The sequence below is a fragment of the Nymphaea colorata genome, chromosome 10 (genome assembly GCF_008831285.2).
Source record: "Nymphaea colorata isolate Beijing-Zhang1983 chromosome 10, ASM883128v2, whole genome shotgun sequence".
Classification (NCBI taxonomy): domain Eukaryota; kingdom Viridiplantae; phylum Streptophyta; class Magnoliopsida; order Nymphaeales; family Nymphaeaceae; genus Nymphaea; species Nymphaea colorata.
In genome coordinates, this window is record NC_045147.1 from 14,363,956 (window position 1) to 14,385,145 (window position 21,190).

At 40.0% G+C, this 21,190-nt stretch overlaps 3 protein-coding genes across 9 annotated transcripts; all 3 read left to right on the forward strand.

Moving 5' to 3' along the window:
- The first annotated feature begins 2,471 nt into the window (after window positions 1-2,471).
- Window positions 2,472-12,113, forward strand: LOC116262291 (nodulin homeobox). 3 transcript variants are annotated; one of them, XM_031641515.2, is made up of 17 exons: window positions 2,472-2,675; window positions 3,267-3,397; window positions 3,503-3,664; window positions 4,156-4,239; window positions 4,328-4,456; window positions 6,470-6,691; window positions 6,846-6,977; window positions 7,061-7,156; window positions 7,240-7,401; window positions 7,504-7,810; window positions 7,904-8,026; window positions 8,603-8,675; window positions 8,962-9,022; window positions 9,537-9,650; window positions 9,802-10,395; window positions 10,510-10,544; window positions 10,998-12,113. In XM_031641515.2, exons 2-17 carry the CDS (start codon window positions 3,275-3,277, stop codon window positions 11,587-11,589), a joined length of 3,009 nt encoding a protein of 1,002 aa, XP_031497375.1. In that variant the 5' UTR covers window positions 2,472-2,675; window positions 3,267-3,274; the 3' UTR covers window positions 11,590-12,113. The 3 variants fall into 3 exon arrangements, with proteins under 3 accessions (XP_031497375.1, XP_049936063.1, XP_031497376.1); XM_050080106.1 differs by having other exon boundaries at window positions 3,272-3,397; XM_031641516.2 differs by lacking the exons at window positions 2,472-2,675; window positions 3,267-3,397 and having other exon boundaries at window positions 3,600-3,664; window positions 4,333-4,456.
- Window positions 12,114-12,322: 209 nt separating this feature from the next.
- On the forward strand, window positions 12,323-14,577 carry LOC116262293 (class I heat shock protein-like). Of its 5 annotated transcripts, none has more exons than XM_031641522.2 (3): window positions 12,323-12,861; window positions 12,957-13,147; window positions 13,372-13,512. In XM_031641522.2, exons 1-3 carry the CDS (start codon window positions 12,723-12,725, stop codon window positions 13,390-13,392), a joined length of 351 nt encoding a protein of 116 aa, XP_031497382.1. In that variant the 5' UTR covers window positions 12,323-12,722; the 3' UTR covers window positions 13,393-13,512. The 5 variants fall into 5 exon arrangements, with proteins under 5 accessions (XP_031497382.1, XP_031497381.1, XP_031497380.1 ...); XM_031641521.2 differs by lacking the exon at window positions 12,957-13,147 and adding an exon at window positions 14,549-14,577 and having other exon boundaries at window positions 12,428-12,861; window positions 13,372-13,650; XM_031641520.2 differs by lacking the exon at window positions 12,957-13,147 and adding an exon at window positions 13,832-14,116 and having other exon boundaries at window positions 12,428-12,861; window positions 13,372-13,650.
- Window positions 14,578-16,948: 2,371 nt separating this feature from the next.
- On the forward strand, window positions 16,949-17,889 carry LOC116262294 (uncharacterized). Its single transcript, XM_031641523.2, has one exon. The coding sequence runs from the start codon at window positions 17,180-17,182 to the stop codon at window positions 17,570-17,572; it is 393 nt and encodes a 130-aa protein (XP_031497383.1). The 5' UTR covers window positions 16,949-17,179; the 3' UTR covers window positions 17,573-17,889.
- The last annotated feature ends 3,301 nt before the right edge of the window (window positions 17,890-21,190 follow it).

A 21,190-nucleotide genomic window follows, 5' to 3' on the forward strand; every position in this document is an offset into this window, starting at 1 on the left:
CCTGACCCATAGAACAGACATATGAACCAACCCAGGAGCACGCCAGCATACACATGGATAAGGCAAGTTATAATTCAAACACAAACTAAATTACGTATTTAACAGCTCTAATATAACTAAGAAAAACACAAAGTAAATGCTGTTTTGCAATGTGTTCCATCGGTCAGCGAGCCGTTTTCTTTAAAAATATCATGAAAAAATGAATTTAACATTTTATGTATTTCTTTATTAATCAAGAGGTTGAAAAAAATTTTGTCATAGGTCCAATTTGCAACATAAATTTGCAATAGGATCATCACGCCAAGAATTTCCTCCACTATACTAGAAAACGAAACTCGATTTTGAGCCTTCGAGTTGATGATAGTCAAGTGTTTAATACTTGACTGGGTCTCTTTTGGCCCGATTTGCCAACATCTAGCTTGTTTAACAAGGACATGTCCGAGATAAAAAGTTTCATAATCATTGCGTTCCAAAAAAGAGTGATTTTTTTTTTTCTATTCAACAAGTGTCTCAGACACAAACATCTATCAAAACATGGGGGAAAGTGGCTTGAAAAACTCATTTCCCACTGTCCTAAAAATAAATTAGAGACGGTGCCTTTATTTCAAAAATTGCAAGTAATGTAAGAAAGAAATACCTCAAGGAACATGGTTTGTGGCATGCTATGTCTTTCATTAAATGTTCTATAATTTGGAAAGATATAGTTAAATCTTGTAAGCAAATCAATGACAAAGTCTGTTGGCAAATTAAAGATGGCAAAAGAGCCAAATTTTGTATTGACAGTTGGGCAGGAAGGTTCCTAGCAGCGTTGATTGATGTTAATGACTCAATTCTTGAGGTTATTAATCATAGAATCACTGTCAGAGAGGTTATGTATGACCCTAATTAGGCAAGTTGTGATACAGTGAATAGATGGAGACCTGATACTGCGACATTCACCATAGTGGATAATCAAGCTGATACACTCGTCTGGGCTAATCAACACTCTCGCCCAATCAATCGAAAACATATTTGGGAGGCCATCAGGCTGCATAAGGAAACTGAAAAGTGGCGTCAGTATATTTGGGTTAAACATGGATTACCAAGGGCAACTTGGATGGTCTACATTAGATGTCAAGGCAGAACCATGACTGAAAACAGACTCAAAAAATTAGGAATGCAGTTGGCCTCAAGGTGTCTTCTATGCCAAACCCATGAGGAGGATGAAAGTCACTTGTTTTTTGGCTGCTCGAAGTCGATAATATTATGGCAATTCATTGCAGCTAAATTCAATCAAAAGATTTCTCGTCAACAGACCATTAAACAATGTCTCGTCTGGTGGTTTAGAAGGAAACTGTGGGCGAGCATATGGAAAACAACTTTCCACATGGCCATATGGTTCTTATGGCAGTTGAAGAACAAGGTGAAACATGAACATGAACAAATAGTTGGTGACTATTGCTCTAGATTTTGAGAATATTGCAGAGAACAATACAAAAAAGTTAATCAAAATAGAATGAACAGTCAAAGAGTGGGAATCTGGCAACGCCAAGGTATCATGTTAGCAGATTGGAGCTTCTAAGAAGGAGTTGGTTACAACATTCACATTGCATCTTGGTATGGTGAAGGTTTGAGGACTGATTAGATGTTACAATGGAGAATACATGTTTGGAGTCTGTTCTTGGTCGAAAGAAGGGAGAGCATTATCTGAGAACTGGGTTTTGAATAAATGTTTAGAGAAGATTAATACTAACAAGCATATCATTGTTGTATAAGGCAATAATGAGGCTTGGAAAGATAAGTTAGACAAAGTCATCAAAGGTACCACAGATAGGGCAAGACATCTTCTTCACGTAAGCAAATTGCAGTTGGCGTACCATTAGCCTTCAATGGAAATTTGTAGTATGTTGTTTTTGTGTTCCGGTGATAGGGGATATAAAAAATGTTTTACGGGACAAGTTGGCTGGGATACCAGTTAACTTTATTTTTAGTAATGTAATCATCCTGAAAAGGATCCGATTTTTTTGTTGTATATATCCCATTTTTTGCTAATAAAATGGATGAGGCCTATCCCTCAGCAGGTCTTTCACCGGATTGGATGTCTTAATAAGCAGCCTTAAGGCACCTTTATTAGTTGATGAAGAAAGTTCATGTGCAATAGGATACTCATTCAAACACAACTAAAAAATTAAAACTTCTGCATCCAAGGTTTCAAGTTTTTTATTAAATTTTCAATGAAACATGAGAACATTTGGCTAAAAGTTCGTAACGTTTCCACATTTCACTCGAATTTATCTATTATACTAAAATCGTTTTGGACAATCAAACACCCCTAGGAGGCTAGTGGCGATGAAGATAACAGTCTAATCTGGATCTAAGCCGAAATGGAGTTGGATCCGGACCAGATTCCGCTTGTACGAAGAGTCCAGGCCCTACTGTCGCCATAAATAACAATCGCGAGTAGATGGTGGACTCATTATCACATGGTCGGGCATCTTCCCCTGGAGAAGAACCCCGGGAAGGCTTCTTCACTCTTGTAGCACGGCGGGTTACCGTTGTCATGTGCAGAGTGAAAACCCTAATCCTCATTCCTCTGCTGGATCTTCTCTTCCTCGTGGAAAACTGTTCATGACCAGTCGGGGATCTCCTTTCGCTAACGAGAGTGGCTGGTGGTTAGATCGTTTAATATCTTATCGGTAAGCATCACTTCAGTTCTTCTGCATTCGCTGTTCTGTTTCTGTGCTTCGAGGAAAATCAATCCGTTCTAGCACCAGCGAGTCACTGAACTCCGCTTCTTCTGCGGTTCTTCTTATGAATATTAGGAAGTATATTTTTTGCTTCATTTTGGATTCTTATTTCATGCAGGCCGTGAGCTTACTTAGTGGCCCGTCAAATAGGCCGCTACCAGCTTCGTGGATTAGGCAATTGTTTCTGGTTGAGAAGGAATTTTAGTGCGTTATATTCGTCGTAAAAGTATTATGAATTACTCACAAGTTGTTTCTTTCTAGTTGTCTTTGATGCTTTGAGGAAATCGATTCTCTTTAGCATCAGTATATCAATAAAATTTCATTGTTCTGCAATCCTTGTATTGCGAAAGAGCGTAAAAGTGGTTACCTTTATTTTTGCGTGCTCGTTCATGCATTCCTTGCGCTTCCTCAGTGTTTCATCAGATGGGGCGCTGTTCGCTTCATGGTCTTGGAAGTGGTTGGTTCTTGGAGATGGATTATATTAGAAATTGCCTTTGTTTTCTGAGAGGCTCATTAGTTATCTTGGTTATTTCTGTGTAGGTAAGGCCATGGCTCATTCTTCTATAATAGAAGATCTGCACGGGATTAACTCCCAAGAGCTGACGAGGCTATTGAAGGAGTCTGCAAATTATACTCTACATGTCAGTAAGGGAAATGATTCTTCAATGCAGGTTGGTAATTGGACTTCCTTGATGTTTTTGGTTAGTTGTTGGTGTTCTTTCTCATGTTTTTATGTATTGACAAGCTGTATAAAGGAGTAATTTTGTGCGGCCCAGGTTGATATAAAGAAATTGGCATCGGTGCTTCCTTTGCACCTCCTTGCGGTGCTTCTCATTCCTGGATGTGGGGACGAAGCACGATTGACTTACTTGCTGAGTGGTGCACGTCTCTTGCATACGCTGTCTGATCTTGCATCCAGGCATTCAGAAATTGAACAGGTTCGGCTTTGGCATAATTTGAGGCATTACTTGTAGTTATGGATTTGCTGGATGAAATGGAACTTACGCATTATGTGGATCTTTGTTTAATATTATTTTACTATCATGGCATGTAGAAGCAAGTTCTGGTGCTGGTATTACTTACCTAATTGGCTATTTTACATGTCTTCGCCATGGGTTTTGTACTACAGTGTGCCTTATATTTTCTTTCCACATAGTACTCCAGTTTTTTATTTTCCATTTATTCATTGATCTTATCTTCAACTGTGGAGCTGGTCCGTCAGATGTCGTTTTGAAAATCATGCCTGAAGTTCTTTACATAGGTACATTAATTATTAGTATTTAATTGTCAACCTTCACAATCTCTTAGATGTTCATGAGATCACACCATTTCGATAGTTTCTAAATTTCTTATGCCTAGCAAATTTAATAGTTGTAACCAATCCAGTAGACTTAGATGGCATTATTGCTCTTGAACTTTTGAATTGCAGATTTTGCTGGAGGACCTGAAAACTTCTGAACAGATATTGGACCTGGTCTTTTTCATGTTTGTTATGCTTGCACAGTATGAACAGGTATGCTTTGTTTGGAGGGTGTTTAATTTAGTTGTTTGTTTGGTTGTATATTTGTTTTTTGGCTGCTGAAGTGTTTCTGTTGAATTAGGAAAGCCATGTTGAGAGTTTTCTCCCTCTACTACATTCTACACTGGTGGCTTGCAACCTGTTCCTTTTGACAAACTATATTTCTTCACAATGGCAAGATTTAGTTAATGTGCTGCTGGTGCATCCTAAGGTGCCTTCTTATCTTCGCTAAGTTTAAGCTGGCTTTGTATTTAATGAGTAACTGTTCTCTCACTTTTCGTTCAGATGGAGTGTGTTTATGTTCATTGAAGGGAAACTTATGAAATTCTGGAATATGTAATGATGTTTGTGTGCTATAGCCAACTGGCTTGATGTGCCACCATTACTTTCTTGCATTATCTGTTCTAAGAGGATGATGTCCTTATAATATGGTAAAACCGTAAAACTACAGGTTTTTCTTTGGGGGAAGGTTGAATTCTCATACGATCATTTATATGGAGCATTATCCTTTCTTGCCCTCCTTATCAGAGATTTAAAGTGGAACAAGTTTTGTTTAATGTTTATAATTACTGGCGGTTAAGTTGTACATTCAACATATCTAGATTAGTCATTACTTAACTTTCCTATCAGTTCATAATGTTAATTGTGAATTTTACTAAAGGAGATTGTGATCTCATCTTTGAACAATTTGTCCTCAATTACTTGTACTTTTATGTTTGATTTGTCAATTAACTAAGGTTAGTTTTATGCCCTTTTGTTTCTGTATACAATGTGCATACTTAACACGTAACAGCATATTCTTCATTTACCACACATGATCAAATTCAGAAGGATACCTGTGGGTCTAGTTCAATTGAAAACTCTAAAGAGCAATATTGGGCTTGTCATTTTCCTATGATGTGAGTAGTATGTGCAAGAAAAAAATTTGTATAATAGCAGCATAATATTTTTCTGGTATGTGCATCAACATAGTTGGTAACATATTGATCATGTAATGGATCTGGCCAACTCAAAAAATGTTGGTGGGAAAGAGAAGATCTTTTACGTGATGACAAAATAGAATCTGGAGGCACTTTTTTCTGTTTGTTTCTGACTTTCTGTACTATTCTCTTCGATATAAGTTCTGCTGAACGTTTTACCTCTTTATTGCAGAACTCTAAATGAGACCAGTACATACGTTATATGGCACAGGTTCAAAGGCATCGAACAATGAAGCAATTTATTCACCTTTTTTGGTTGTAATATTGAGAAATAGATAGCAACATTTTACCATTTTTGTTCCAGGACTGTAGATAAGACCAGTATATGGGATATATGGCACATGTTCAAAGGCATTAAATAATAAAGCAATTTATTTATCTTTTTGGTTGTAATGTTCAGAAATAAATTGCTTGAGCTAAAACAGTTTTCTTAAGTAATATGCCAATGCAGAGATGCAAAGGTTGCTTATGCTGTTATAATGGTGGTTCAATTATGGATTAAAAACTTAAAATTTTTGGCACATCAAATGCTTGGCAAGCTTTATGTTTTTGACTATTCATTTTTGTCTTCTGATTTATCTACTACATGGGATAATTGCATAAATGTATGGCTGTGTCCTTTTTATCAAAAAAATATCAAGTGCAAAGGTGGTGCATTTGAAGGACATTTTTCTTGTGATTCAGATAGGATTGTTAATTATGATATCAGGCAAAAGTGTGGGAATTTATATGAATCATTTACAATTACAAGTCTTTCCTATTTTCCGGTCCTTTGGTTATGTGATTGATAGAGAATGTACAAACCTCATGGGTCTTAGTTTTTTGATGATGTATAGAGCATGTTTAAATGTCTTAAATTATTATATTTGTCATATAGATCTGCTGTCTTGATAATTGCACTGGCATGAGCTTAGGATGGAAAAAGCTCTTCTTGGATAAACATGAAGTATAGATGTGTAGGATGGCAGCAATTGCTCAAGTTGTTGATGTTGTTATTTCCCCACTTAGATCAAGAACTGGTAACCTGTTAATAAGCCAGATGGCATGGTTGTCCTCTCCCTTTTCTTTTCACAATAAGTTCCCAGTAAGGTTGGTCTATGTATGCCAATGATCTGTTCCTCCTATCCAGTTACTGAGATACTTTTAAACTGTTCTATACCATAATTACTTTATCATTCTCTTAACTAGCATGGAACTATATGATATTGAACTGAAAGATTTACAATGTCCTTTTCTTGCCTCAGGTTGACATATTCATGGATACAGCATTCGGTGCAGTATATCTAGACATTGAATTTTTGCGGATGAAACTGGTGAAGCTGCCTAGTGAAGCAAAGAAGGCTTCTGGCCCTCTGAATCCCGAAAATGAGGCTCATGTTATCTCCCACCAATGTGAAGCTTCTTTGCAGATCCTTATGTTCTTGTGTCAGCAGAAGTCATTTCGAGAGCGCCTTCTTAGAAATAAGGTTAGCTATTGCAGACCAAAGTCCATTTCTTGAATTTCAGGAATGGTTCTGCGGACATGCCACCAAAAGCTTATGGAAATAAAGCATATATAACAGCTGCTTGTTACTATATTTAGTTCTCCATTTATTATGTTTTCTACCTTTCAACTCTCAGGAGCTATGCAGGAATGGAGGCGTTCTATCACTGGCTCTGGCTGTTCTTAAATTGAATGTACAGCCACATTTTGGTGAATCTTCATGTTTATCGGCTGTTGTTTCTAGGATGAAATCGAAAATGCTTTGCATTGTAAGTTCTGTCAATATTATGCAGGAGAACCACATTGTCTAAAAATTATGTTTTAATGTGCTTGTGGATTGTCCTTTTTTCAGTTGGTGAATCTCTGTGAAACAGAGAGTATTTCTTACTTGGATGAGGTTGCCAGCTCTTACAGAAGCATGCATTTGGCAAAATCTGTTGCTCTAGAGGTTGTTTTTGTCGCTGGAGTTGACCTTTCAGCATTCTTTTTTTCTTCTTCTTTTTTATCAATATTATGTTGTCTTGAATTCAGGTGCTTGCATTTCTGAAGACTGCATTTGACAGAGAAAATGAGCTGCTTAATGGTTCCATCACGAATCAGAAGCCAAAGGGTCTTGTACTTTTGAACTCAATGCGCCTGGCTGATATTTTTTCTGACGATTCAAACTTTCGGTGTTTCATTACAATTAACATTGTACGTTGCCTCATGGCATTTAAGATGAACCTTGTCTTAGGACCTTAGCTTTGGTTACAGTTAATGTCTCTCTTTGCTATCTTATATTCGTTTGTTGTGCAGACTCCTATTTTGGCTGACATTTTGAGTTTATCTCATGACGATTTTATATCAAGTTGGTGCTCACAAGAAAGTCCAGTTCTGGAAGAAGATGCAACTGTGGAGTATGAACCCTTTAATGCTGCTGGCCTTACAATTCTGTCAGTTCAAAATGCATCTGGAGCCTTGGTGTCAGAATCGGGTCCCCTAGTGAATATTGATTGTCCCTCAGTCAATTGTATACCGCCAGCTTCTCATGCGCAGCAGAAAACATCATTTTTGGTCAAAATAATAGCAAATCTCCATTGTTTTGTCCCCAATATTTGTGGAGGTAATAATTGCCTTTTGCAGCATCACTTTTTTGCTCTTTCTTATGTCACTCACATGACTCTATTATGTACTTTTTTTTTGCTGTTGTTTGCAGAGGAAGAGAGAAATCATTTTTTCAACAAATTTCTTGAATGCTTGGGAATGGAGCAGGATATCTCTTCCAAAGTTTCTCCCCCTGCGGATTTCACTAAAGCCATTGCAGCTTATGAGAATCTCTGTAAAGTCCATCCGATGAATTTCTTTCTCCCTATGTCCATAGACACGCCTAAAAGCCAGCCACACCCATGTCAACACCAGGCATGAAAATTGAAATGCAGAAGTAGAATGGTTTTGACACAGTCAAAGCTGAGTCGGGTGCAGTTAACACATTTTACGCTTTCTTTTTGTCCAATTTTAGACAGCCAACTTTTATTGAATCCATTTTTTTCTCTTTTTATAAACCTTAATTTTACTCATTTCTCATGCTACATTGTGTGTATGTGTGTGTGTGAGAGAGAGAGAGAGAGGTAAACAAATTAAGTCAACTCATTAGTTTCCTTTTTGCAAATAGAAATCTTTTGTCGTACTCATCCAACAATAAAAAAAATGTTCCTTCCTATCTAGGTTGTTGTATTTAATTCATATATGTGTAGCACACACATATCCATGTCCCTGCCCTGCACCCAAGCTTTTGAAATTGTTTTGCACCCCATGTCTACACTTGCACTCTGTGCCCCTGTGTCATATTTTTATCCTTTTGTCTATCCTCTATATTTGGCTTCTATCTTGGAAATAATGATTATGCTTTTTTTAGGTTCTTTGTTGGATCATGCAGTTTCTCTAGTTCCCGTGGTATTGTTGAATGAGGATGATGTACAACTTTTGAGGTAATTGAATCTTTGTGTTTGTCCAGTCTACCTGCGGTCTAGGAAAATCTTTGGTTTGTTTGTAGATGCGATGCATTTAATGATGCCAAAAATGAACTTTTTTTTTTTGAAAATTGATGATTTGAACTGGAAAAGCGTTGGAAACCTACAAGATAACCTCCTTGCTCCCCTCACTTACAATTTATTCTAATCATTACCTTGAAGGTGTTGAAATATTTGTATCAGTTCGATTTCCGTTTATTTCTACTATCTTACCTTATTGTTGTTTTTCTTTGTCCTTGTTTAGTAAGTTTGTTGATCAATTGTGTGAGATGCTGCCTCAGTCATACAAGACGAATGCAACTCTGGTGAGCCATTTTGCTATCATACAATGGGAAGATAACAAAAGTTTTGGCAAGAAAAATTCTACTTATTATAAGCTTTTAGCGATTTTAATCAGTTTTGGAGATGGAAAGAGATATGATGTATTCAATATGCTATCACATGACTAATAATAAAATCTTATTTTTTGTTTCACTTTCTGGCTTCATCATTTAATAACTCATTTACTTATCAAATTTGAATTTTTCTAGACAACAATAATTTCTTCAAAAAGAATAGTGTATCTTGAGATAGTTTTCTTTTCAAATATCCTAAGAATGATGTCTGTCACGTGTGTAATCTTAAGATGCACGGACAAATGTCCATATGTGTGAGAGATTCAGTTTTTGCTTGGAACATGTAGGTTGGCTGCTTGGTGCCCTTAAAATATTATGTTGGTTCATGTGCTTGCATTTTGCTTGCTGAGGAAATGAAGTTGTGTTTGCAACTCATATTTGCCGTTCAATATCTGATTAATTAATTGGTTCACTTCATATGCAGGATTTTGATAATGAAAATACGAAAAAAATGCGCGAGAATAAATTCAAAGCTGTGCACAGAGTGCACCAAACATCACAATCCTGGGAAAGGTTCTCTAACCCTGAAAAGAGCAAGGTGAATGGAAACATCCTGACAATGTTTCTTATCTGCTTATCTTTCATGATACAACAAATTAGGGCCTTGAGGTGCTTTGCGACATGAATCACACTTATTTAAAGTTTTAGTTATTCAAATTCCTTGATAACTGAATTCTAAAATTTAACAGGATGGCCAAAGTGTGGGTTTACGTGGTTCATCTTTGTCAAAGAAAATGGATGATGCAGAAGACGCACTAGACTACAAAGCAAAGAATTGCGACCTTAGAGAGGGTTTTTCTGATACTTCCCTATTCCAAGAGGTGGATCAATCAAGTGTTCTGCATAAGCAAAAGAGTCCTATTAAGTCTCAGACGGAACTGGATAGAGTTAAAAATGAAGATCAGAAAGCCCCAGTTAGATTTTCAACAGGATGTGAGAAAGAAGTCAGAAAGGATGGTAAGTTTGTTGAAGGAAATTCAGGTGGTGGGAAGAAGAGCAAGAACCGGTTTGATGAACTTTTCACCAGTTCAGATGGGCAATTTCCGAAGCCTCCAGATTTTACAAGAGATAGTGAAAGTAAGGGGCCTACACATGGCAATGCTACACATGGGAATGAAAAGGGTGAAGCTGCTGAGAGCGAAGAAAAGCAACCAAGAAAAAGGAAACGAAACATTATGAATGATAAGCAGATAAATTTAATTGAAAAGGCCCTTATTGAGGAGCCAGACTTGCAGCGCAATGCAGTGTCATTGCAGTCATGGACTGAGAAGCTTAGTGTACACGTGTGTGCAACAACAAATTCTTTCATTTTTTACTGATTTATTTCTAGAAATTGTTTCATGGCCTAGTAGTTTGTTTGCTCTACCTAATGGATTTTCTTCATGAACTTTTGGCAGGGGTCTGAGCTCACTTCTTCCCAACTGAAGAATTGGTGAGTTAATCGTTTCCTCGTTTACCATGTCTCTTTTACCTGCATCATTATATTTAAATCTCCAAAGTTTCTTTTTATATAGAAGTGCTTGCATAGAAAAAACTTGTCTAACCTAACCCAACCGTCACCTATTGGAAGGGACGCCCATGCAGGGATGAGCGAGACATTTCTATATAAACCGTCCACAGCCATTGATAAGAAAAAAAAAATTGAAAAATATGACACATGAAGTAGCATTCTTTTCATGCAAGGCTGCTTACTGAGGGGGACAAAAGTCTGCTGCTCACGTTTCTATAATTTTTGAAATTCATATTGAACTGAGGGGTTTGCAGTTTAATATTGCATGAAAATTCCAACCATTTAGTTGCCAAGTTTTGGAGTATTTGATAAACATGGTAAAGCCTATGATTACCTTTGTTCTGAGATGTTGTGCTTGCTCGGTTCTCTTGGCAGGTTGAACAACAGGAAAGCTCGGCTGGCCCGTGCAGCTCGGGAAGCTCGAGCACCATCAGAGGGGGAGAGCAACTTTCCTGATAAGGCATGTGCGTCCAGCACGGGGAATTTGTATGACTCATCGGAGAGTAATGGTGAGGAATATTATGTTCCATCAACGGCAAAGAGAGGCACTAATCAAAGTGCAGGGAGATCAAGTGGCACATCAAACGCAACAAAAGCAGAAACTCGTGAACTGCGGCCTGCAGACTTTCCTGATTTTGTGGCGCCGCATGATATGCAGATGCAGTTTCAGATGCATGCTCCTATGAGGTATATGTCGTGCGAGCCTGGGCAATGTGTGTGTATAATGGATGGGAATGGCAAGGAAGTTGGCAGGGGAATAGTGTACCAGGTGGATGGAAAATGGCATGGCAAGAGTTTGGATGAAGCTGGAGTATGGGTTGTAGAAATTTCTGATCTCAAGGTTGAGAGGTGGACCAGTTTGCCTCACCCTTCTGATTCTGGAGGCACAACTTTTGACGAAGCCGAGGCCAAGAATGGGAAAATGAGGGTAGCCTGGGACGCAAACAAGATTTTTGTCCTACCTTGAGGCACATTTCTATTTGGTGCCTTTTGTACAGCTAAAACTTCTTCCTGCTCCGTAGTCATCTGTTTCTCCAGTGGAGCTGTGGAAACTAACTTTAACAGCAATCTACTTTACTGGGGCGGGAATTGCCATGAAACTCTGAGAAAGGAAAACAGGTGGAGGAGGGTCAGTGTTCTTCAACTGAGGAATCATGCATGTGATCAGCATGAAATTATTTTGCGTATCAGTTTGGCTTCGCCGTGATGCCAAACTCATCCACTTTCTCATGGGGAATTGTAAGGTCGTATCAGTAGACCTTTCTCATCTCAAGTTGTACACTTCCATAGCATCAGCTTACTCTACCCATCAGTCTAATGAAGCTGTCATCTAGATTTCCCTACTAGCAAACACCCAAACACCTCCAAGTCTTTTATTTATAAAATTTGTAAAAATTTGTTACTTACCATTTACTGAAGCCCATGTATGCCTTGTCAAGCTAACCAACCATATGCAAACTTGGTAATCAACTGTTTCAGATTGGCTTTGGATATGTAGCCCAACTTATTTGGTTGTTGAGTGTTTCACATCTGAGCCTCATTCTGAATCTGAATCCGATCCCATATCTGAATTTATGTATGCAAAATGGTTGGTCTATTTTAGCCAGTCGGATCATCTGAACTTAATCCATTTCAAATTCGATAATCATTTCTTTTTAGATGCAGTAAAAGCGTGGTAAACCTTAATGTGATTTGGTCTGCTTAATATCCAGACTCTCTGTCCTTGGAAGATAAACAGATCAGCCTCGAGTTGGATCAAGAATACTAAATCTGATACTATTTAAGGAGGTTCCTGTTTCTTGGAGGAGTTAACGGAACTGTGTCCCGAAAAATACTTGCGGATTGCCGATGGATGGGACATGGCAGCGCGGCCGGTACGCATGAACTCACCAGAGGCCAAGCCATGCTGGATCGTCTATCCTTCACAGATGAAAGATCCCGAAAATCCCAAAAGGAAATCTCTAGAAAGTCCGCTACACTTCCACGAGCCACTCTTTGCTTTTGTTCAGTACTTCAAATTGCTATATAGGACCCTACCCCTTCCTGCTCCTCTTCGATCGTCTTCCTCAACCACTCTGCACTCCAGCTTAGGACCCAGCGATGGCGGATGGCTTCCTCAGTCACCCATTTCGGCGCCTCTTCTGGAGCCCCACCCTCTTGGGAGTTCCCTACTACCAGTCTGCCCTCGCCGATTGGTTCGAGACACCGACTGTCCATATCCTCAAAATCAACGTTCCAGGTACCTTTCTCTAAAAACCTAAATAACCCTAACCTTGAATTCGTTGTTCTCTGCGTTCGATTGCCCTTACTGTTAGTCACTTGTTAAGAACCCAGGTGCGGTGGGATGCTCGCCTGAAAGACGAGCGAACCTTTTTATAGAAAGCGGGCGTCCTCCTTTATACTTCAATTGCTGGGTTATGAGGGTTGGGCTCATCCGCTATGTTCGATGCCAGCTTCTGACAGAGAAGAGGCATCTGGAATCCGACTCTTTAGAGGGTAACCACCTCAAGAAGAACCTATTTGGAGTAAGTCTAACGCCATATCTGACTCGACGGCTCCTTCTTCCGTTTCTTCTTCATGCGCAGAAGCTCCTAACCTTCAACTCAATTCTTCCTTTTCCGGCTAGGGCAATTAGCAGTACTCTAGGTCGTCTTCTATGAAAGGTTCACCCCTAGGCACCAAAGAGTCTTGCTTGCAGCGGGTACATCTTACTTTGCCTGATCTTGTCCCACCTTTTCTTTACCTCTAGGGTGTCACAAGGACGATATAAAGATTCAATTGGAAGAGGGAAACGTCCTCCAAGTGAGCGGAAAGGCGGCGAAGCCGGATGCGCCGGAGAATGCCGTTTGGCACGTTAACGAGCGGAGCGGAGGCCAATTCTCACGCGAATTCGTCTTGCCGGACAATGCGAAGGTTGATCAGATCAAAGCTCAGTTTGAGAATGGAGTGTTGACGGTCACCGTGCCGAAGGAAACGGTCACGAAGCCAAAGACAAGGAGCATCAGCATCTCTAGTAAGCTCTGATAAGGTCGTAAATAAGATCCCTTCTGTTGTCTTCTCCTTTGGTAATATCGTTCTTAGGGATTCTACTACCCAGAAAACTCTTTATTGTCAATAGATGTTAGCTTGTGAACTATAAATAATCATAGTGTTGGTCATCACTTGCTGTGTGTTCTTGTTCTGAGGTCAGCTACTTGATCATGAAACAGAGGATTTGGGGTGCTTCGTCGATAGCCTGAATTGCGCCACCCGAATAAACGCTATGTGGGTTTATAGTATTCTTGCAAAAGCGTTAAGGGTAAATAGAAGTTGCCAGTGCATGGGGGATTTGCAGAAGATGCACGTCTAATCTGAGTAACTTGCTTTAATAAAAACAATAAATTGCAGATGCTCACAAAAATGGGGTGATGATGGAGAGTTCTAATTTGTGCATTTATCTAGATTGTGGACGTTTTATTTGTCTCCATTTCTATGCTCCTCATAACTTCTCGGAAATGGTTGCTCTGCTGACTCTTCAGAAAAGCTTTCTCGTCCACCATGGTTTGCGACTTGTTTGTTTGATCTAGTCTCTTTTTGCTAAAACCGGGTTGCAGCACATGGAGTAAACTAAGAGAGTCATTTAAAGGTAAAGTTGTAACTCTACATTAAATGAGATGAACTTAATTTCTGTGGTGCATCAGTTCCTATAAGTTCGTGTGATAGATCATGCGCATCTCAGAAGGAAAGACTGCAGAATTTCCATGCTTATAAGGACGCCTTGGAAGCTTGTTTACTGATGAATGCTGATTATCTTCATTGATACTCTTGTTTTAACTGCGTGAGAAGTAACCCCTGTGGGATGATGGGGATGCATTAAAAGGCTAAACGCCCCACCTTGTAGGTTGGATGACGTGTTGGATCATCTGATAACTGCATTGTGCGAACAGTTTTTGTAGGATACCTGAAAACAAAAAACAAGTACGACAGAATGCTAGAGATGATCAATCATTGAAAATGAGATCTTTCTCAAAACAAGTCAGGACTATCGAAGTGGATGTGCAGGTTCATCTCTCTCTCTCTCTGAGAGAGTAAAGTCACGCATGCATCGGTTTCTGATAAACAAATATACTACACAATGGAACTGTATTTTGGGTGAGCGGAGGGTTATCCTACCATCTGAACGAGAGCCAAAAGTCTCCTTCCTCCTCCTTTCTCTTGCTGCAAGGGTCTATAGCTATGATGAAATCGCATGGAGGACTCACCCCCTTATGATATAAGGAGCATAGTTGGATTTTAAACTGGAGGCACACCTTCAATGTGCCCTTAAATCAACCCCGTTATGTTTTTCTTTCTAAGTAAACACAATAAAATCCAGTCCTTTCTTTTCCTTCTCTTTAATTAAACATCCAAACACAGTTTTGTCTATCTTTATTTTCTTTTTTCTCTTTGCTCCCTCCATCCAAAAATATAGTTCGACCAAGGTGCAAGTTCTCCATGAAATAAAATCTTTTAAAAAAAAGAGAGCCGATTGCTTAAAGGAGCAGCCCTAGCTGTTTATCAGTCTTATTGTAGTCATTTTTTGCATATTTTTTATGTTTGTATTGTAGGAGCAATGAGGAGCCAGAAAAATTGATTGGGAGGAGGGGGGGGGGATTCATTGAAAAAATACTCATACCTAGTGTTTATTTAAAAACAAAGAAATTTTAAAAAACTGGTGTGGGATGGTTTAAAATTTTGATACATGATGATGGCTTTAACACCTACTTTTGAGTTTTAGAGAAGCGGGGCCGGGTAGGTTGGCTTGAGTCTTTGACAACATGCTGTTGATATGTTTTTAGTGCGATTTTTAGTGAGTGCTATGATTTTTAATCATCAACACGATCCCTGCTTGCCGGAGGTAAGTACAACCGAATGGGCTGCGTTGAGCTCTCCCAACTCCAGTGTGCATATGGTAGGAAAGGGGAGGAGGAAGAAGAGGAAGAATGAGTGAAGTGTGGGCCGCCGTGCAGTGGCCCTTGCCTCTTTCCTCTCCCTTCCCATTATTAGTGGATAGTGCCCTCCCTCCACCCTCCCTTATGCTGGTGTTGGCATCCATCAGTGCCAGCGTTGCCATCGGAAGAGGTCTTGCGCTCCCTCTCGGTTTTTCACAGCGCCCTTCTTCTCCGTCGCCCTTTCTAATGGGCAGAAAAAAAATTCACGGAAAAAAGTCGGACCTTCAAAAAATCCACGGAAAAAAGTCGGACCTCTGAAGGTCCGACTTTTTTCGGGGGTAAAGTTACCCTTATCGTACTGTTTTTGCAGGGGAAAATTTCCTGCGTTTGATATGGTTGTGAAAAACCGTACAAAAACGGTAAATTTCATCCCATGCACAATAATATGTGCGCGCATCAAACGTGACCAAAACGTAGAAAAAGGGAGTCTCAGCCTCTCATTCAGGCCTCCTGCTCAGACAGCCCCGGGAATTGCCTAATGGGCATCACGATCCAAACGAAAGATCCGAAACTAGACAGTATCGAGCCATGAAACGAACCCTCCGTTCCGTACTTCACCAAACCGATCCCCTTCGAAGCCAAGGTATCCAAAACCGTCTAGGCGGGGAAGTCCTTTCCTTCGTCACCAAGTTTAAGACGCGAAGTCTCCCCCCACTTTGTGACGTGATGACGCCACGCGTATGTTCCCATGGCCCAGGGACGCCTTCAGTGCTTTAATAGCTCCATAGTGACGAAAACGCCCTTGCCTTTGTCCCGCCTGTTCGACTCGCTGAGTCGACTCGATGAGTGAATCGCATAAGCGGACTGAGTTAAGTAAAAGCCAAACCCAGTTATTTAGTAAGGTCTAACCGGCTCCATCCAGGTCTGGACCATAATTTACGCCACCGTATGGTTCATGACTCGTGCCATGGCCGCAACGAAGCCCAATTCGGGCTAGACCTTAATTTGTTGCTGCAAAGTTTCGATGGACCAATAAGTCGCATCAAATCTAAGGATATGCTTGTTGCCTTATAAAAGATGTATACATTTATTATAGTAGAGAGGTGCAGATATCCATTGAGATTAGCCTAGGCGATTTGGTAAAATGTCTTGCACTGCTATTTTCTTAACCGATGATAATGAACACATAGCATGAAATTGTGAATGAAGCCTGCGAGCATCGGTACAGAGTCGATTCGGTACGTTAGATTCTTTGTATCTTTTTAGAAGGACGGTTCGCCACCGATACGAAACAGAGGCTGATAGTCATTTGGTATCGAGCAAGATATGGCATGATAGTTAATGGCCACAACTCCAGGGTTAGTCTTTTACAAGGTCGCCTCCTCATTCGTTGCGCGTATAAGTTGGCGCGAGATTCTTTCCTCCTTTCGGAAGAGCGCTTCTCGTTTTCCGTGGAGGAAGATCGGGTTTTCTCTGTTAATTAGGGTTAGGGCTTCCGGATCCTTGACGGGGGAGAAGACGAGCCTCAATTCCGATCCCTAATCGGTGGTCGTCATAAGGCTCCGAGCGTCGGAGAGATCGGTGGTCGAGCTTTCTGCGGTTGGATTCTTCCGTCGTAGAGAGGTTTCTCGATTTTTCGGTGGAGCAATGGCGTTGGAATGGGTCGTTCTGGGGTACGCGGCCGGAGCGGAGGCGATTATGCTGCTGCTTTTGACGTTTCCGGGGCTGGATCGTTTGCGGAAGGGCCTGATCGCTGTAACCAGGAATGCTCTGAAGCCGCTGCTTTCTGTCATCCCCTTCTGTATGTTCCTCCTCCTTGATATATACTGGAAGTACGAGACGAGGCCGTTCTGTGAGGGCCCCTCGTGCACCCCTACCGAGCACCTTCGCCACCAGAAATCGATCATGAAGAGCCAGAGGAATGCGCTCCTAATCGCCTGCGCGCTTATCTTTTATTGGCTCTTGTATGCTGTCACGAATTTGGTCGTCCGGCTCGAGCAGGTCACTCAGAGGGTGGAGAAGCTCAAGAACCAGGATTAAGTAAAAGATAAGGCTTTAGAATCCGTTTCTACCAGATCTATTGCAGTTCTGCTTTTTTCTTTTGTGTTCTTACTTTTGGGGGCAATGGGTGTTTAAATAGCTCGATCCCGTGCGCTTGGTGTTGATGTAACTGGAGGTTATAGTTTTGCTTATAATGCACTCGTCTTATCTCTGTTGAATTTTCTGTTTCTCCTCATGGTGCTCATCCTGAGTGGAAATTTTTGGAATTGTTTCTTCGTGGGACCCATTTTTCTTTGGGGAAGATTTGAATGTTTGTATGATTTGTACTTTTTGGATTTCATTATTTCCCATGCCAACTAAGCGTCTTGTTATGGGTTTTGCATATGTGTGAATGGTATGTCCCTTTGTCAAATTTCTGCTCTTATGCGGAGGAGGCAGATCATTTCTATTCAAGCTAAAGAAACCAACTGAAGGGACATTACTGATTATCCAATTGGTAACAGCATAAGAAGAAAAGGTCCTATTCAAATCGTGTATGGCACAAAAACATCCGAAATACAATTGCTTCAGCTGGATAAAATCAGAGGACTTCTGCTTATGTTTATATCTCTTGCTCTCTCCTCCCTGTCACGGATTGTAAAGTGTTCTTGACATTTGAATTGGGCGTCAGCTAGCTATTGTTCGATTTTTCGCATCTAGCTGAAGTATGTGCCAAAGAGAAACACCCAAGGGTAATTACATCTAGCTTTTGTTCAAACTTTTACATGTAGATGGGCAACCTAAAGAGAAATGAGAGGGTCACTACATGACGGAGAGGTGCATAAGTGTTCTCAGATTGTTACAGGTCATTTAGGGATGTCTGCCGATGCTTTTTTGTTGGTGACAGACATCTGCGACAAGAAATACCAGCAAGATGTTGGGAACTAGGAAAATCAAGCAAATTTGCCAGTTACTTCATGAGCTCTACTTGAAGAGCTTGTAGGAGTAGAATTGCAAACGTTGTGCCAAATTAGACGATCATGAAAGGGGTAACAAAATTGAAAATCCCCTGGAGTACCTCGGAAAGGCACTAATGCTCTCTCTCTATCTCTCTCATTTTTTTATATTTTCTTTGAAGTTGTTGGAAAAATTTTATGATGAAAATGGGTATTTTCCTGAAAGAGTGCAGAACTCTTCCTATAACTGAGTCAAGCAGGAATCCCTTGACATCCCAGCTGATGAACTCTTTGGGGATCGTTTGTTAGTGAAGTTTGAATGAAGGTAACTCTTTTTTTGCACTAAGAACAAAATATGTTGTTCTTTAAATTGTAGGACTCACAGGGAGATGGTTGTGTTTGAAACATAGCCATATTTCTATATGGATTAATAGAATTGTGGCTCTTTTATTCCGTTGTCACCTTCACCGTTGTTACATTTAGATGCGAATCGGTATGTTTCTAGGAGTTGTGACTTGAAGCAAGCTTTACTGGTACCGTAGGTTGGTTAGAAATGAAGGATAAAAGAACTGGGCAGCTCCACATCTTTGTGGGCCGATCATTTATATGAAAGTTATGCTTCATTTCTGTGTGTTAATGCTTTATTGCTAAGAGTTCAAGAATCTCAGTAAATTACCACTTTTGGGGTGCGGTGCTCTGCTAATTAGCAACAAATGTGTTAAATTGTTTCGTATCCCAGTAAATGGTACCTGCAGATGATGAATGTTAATACAGGTCGACTTCACGGTTATGTAAAGCGGTTAATCAATATGAATTCTTTGAATGGAGTTGCGAGTTCATGTCCTGCTGTTTTTCTTCTTCTCTGGCTAAAAAAAAAAAGAAAGAAAGAAAGAAAAGGATTTTGTGTTTCCAAATGCATACCCGATTTGGAGGAAATTGACAAATCTTTGCCTGCCTCACGGCCACTCTCCTTCCTGTGTTCAGTGTCTCAGACTAGATCTTGAGGTTAAATTTGTCACTCAAAAGTGCTTTTTCTAACAAAATGGCACAATTACTTTACTTAAAAAGGTTTTTAATGGTAACAGTAAAGCAACTCTCAGCTGACAAATTCATTCTGGTATCTTCAGCTGCCAATAAATGGATCAATCTTTAATGAAATTACAAATGTGAAGAATGGCATGATAAAACGACGGATGTGTTAATTGCCTGAAAGCTATGTTGGACCTGAAAATGAGAAGCCCAAAAGTGAAAATCTGTTTACCCCGACCCGTTCACTGTTATATGGTACATGAATCACTGCGGAGGCATTTTGATTTTTGTGGCAACTCCATTTTCCATAATCGAAGTTGCTAAGTTTTCCACTGTAGTAGTCGCATCGGGCGCATCGCAAACCAAGGCCTGGTAATGGTGTTGCATTCCTCTCCTCATGCAGTGGCATGGCCCCCATTCGCAGCCTTTAGGCCAGAATGGAGTGCTTTGGAAGCAATTTTGCGTTTGAAAATCCCATGATGGAAATAAAAATGCAGTTATATTTGTGGGTTTTTACAGTTACTTTGCACTGCAAAATTCTTTTTGCCACTGAGTAGGAAGTAGAATTGATTCTGTGGATTCAGAAACATCATAACATTCCTTGTTTGGAAGAATCAAAACACATCAAGACAGACACAGCCTTGGGATTGACGTCTAGCTTGAAGAAATCTGGAACTGCAGCTTGAAATGGGGGGTTTCTGTGGACTTCATCAAAGCGTGTTTGTACAGATGGGAATGAAAAATGGAGGTAATTGTAACCAGGTTGCAAGATGTTTACGTTAGGCTGGAAAACGATAAAATTTAATATCTGGTGTTTGATGCAACAGGCACTAGGGATAGACGTGCTTCCGCACAGATTTCTTAGGATGCTGATGACTACACATCACCCTGCAGGTGTCGTTAGGAGTCCTGACAAGGTATATATAGTACTCTTCGATTTAGTGAAAAAGGGCCAGTATGAAGTGTATATACTTATTGTTCCTGGTTTTTCTAGAGGAGTTTGAGATTGACCAGGCCACGAAAAGGTGAAACCCCGTAGTAGCCATTCAGCTCTGAGGGGTGTAATGTAGTTAGTGGGCTAATTGATTCTTATGGGTGCTACTCCTCTATGCTGTAAACATTAGGTGTGCACGTGGTAGGGTCAATTTCTGTGCCTCATCTTAATGCGTTAGACAAAGAGTTACCTGCATACATGAACACCATAATACTCGTTTCCTCTGGACTTTATAAAAACAGAGTGCTCCTTCACTCTCTTCTTTTGCTTAGGCTGCAGCCCAACCTGCTCTGCATTTCTTTGTGAGTGCTTTTTTTTTTTTTTGCTTTGGTAATACATATCTTTGAGAGAATATTATTATTATACTTTTCAAGGTAATCCTGATCATGATTTTTGGGTCATCAACCTTTGGACATTTTGTGATTGTTCCATGAATCTGCTTTAAAATTGTGGCAAGTTTATGAAACAGTAGAACTATTGTTCCATGAACTTGCCTTAATCTTTAGTGCAGTTTTATAGGACACTCACAAAGTGTCCCAAATGCGGAACGAAACATTTGGTGACAGGAATACCATGTTCAATGCATCTTTTCTATGTCACACAATTGATTCCTGCAGCCTATCAAGATCTGTTCTTTTTCATCGCACTCGCATATCTAAACGATGCTTTATAAGCGAAGCAGTGTGTTTATGTGTATCA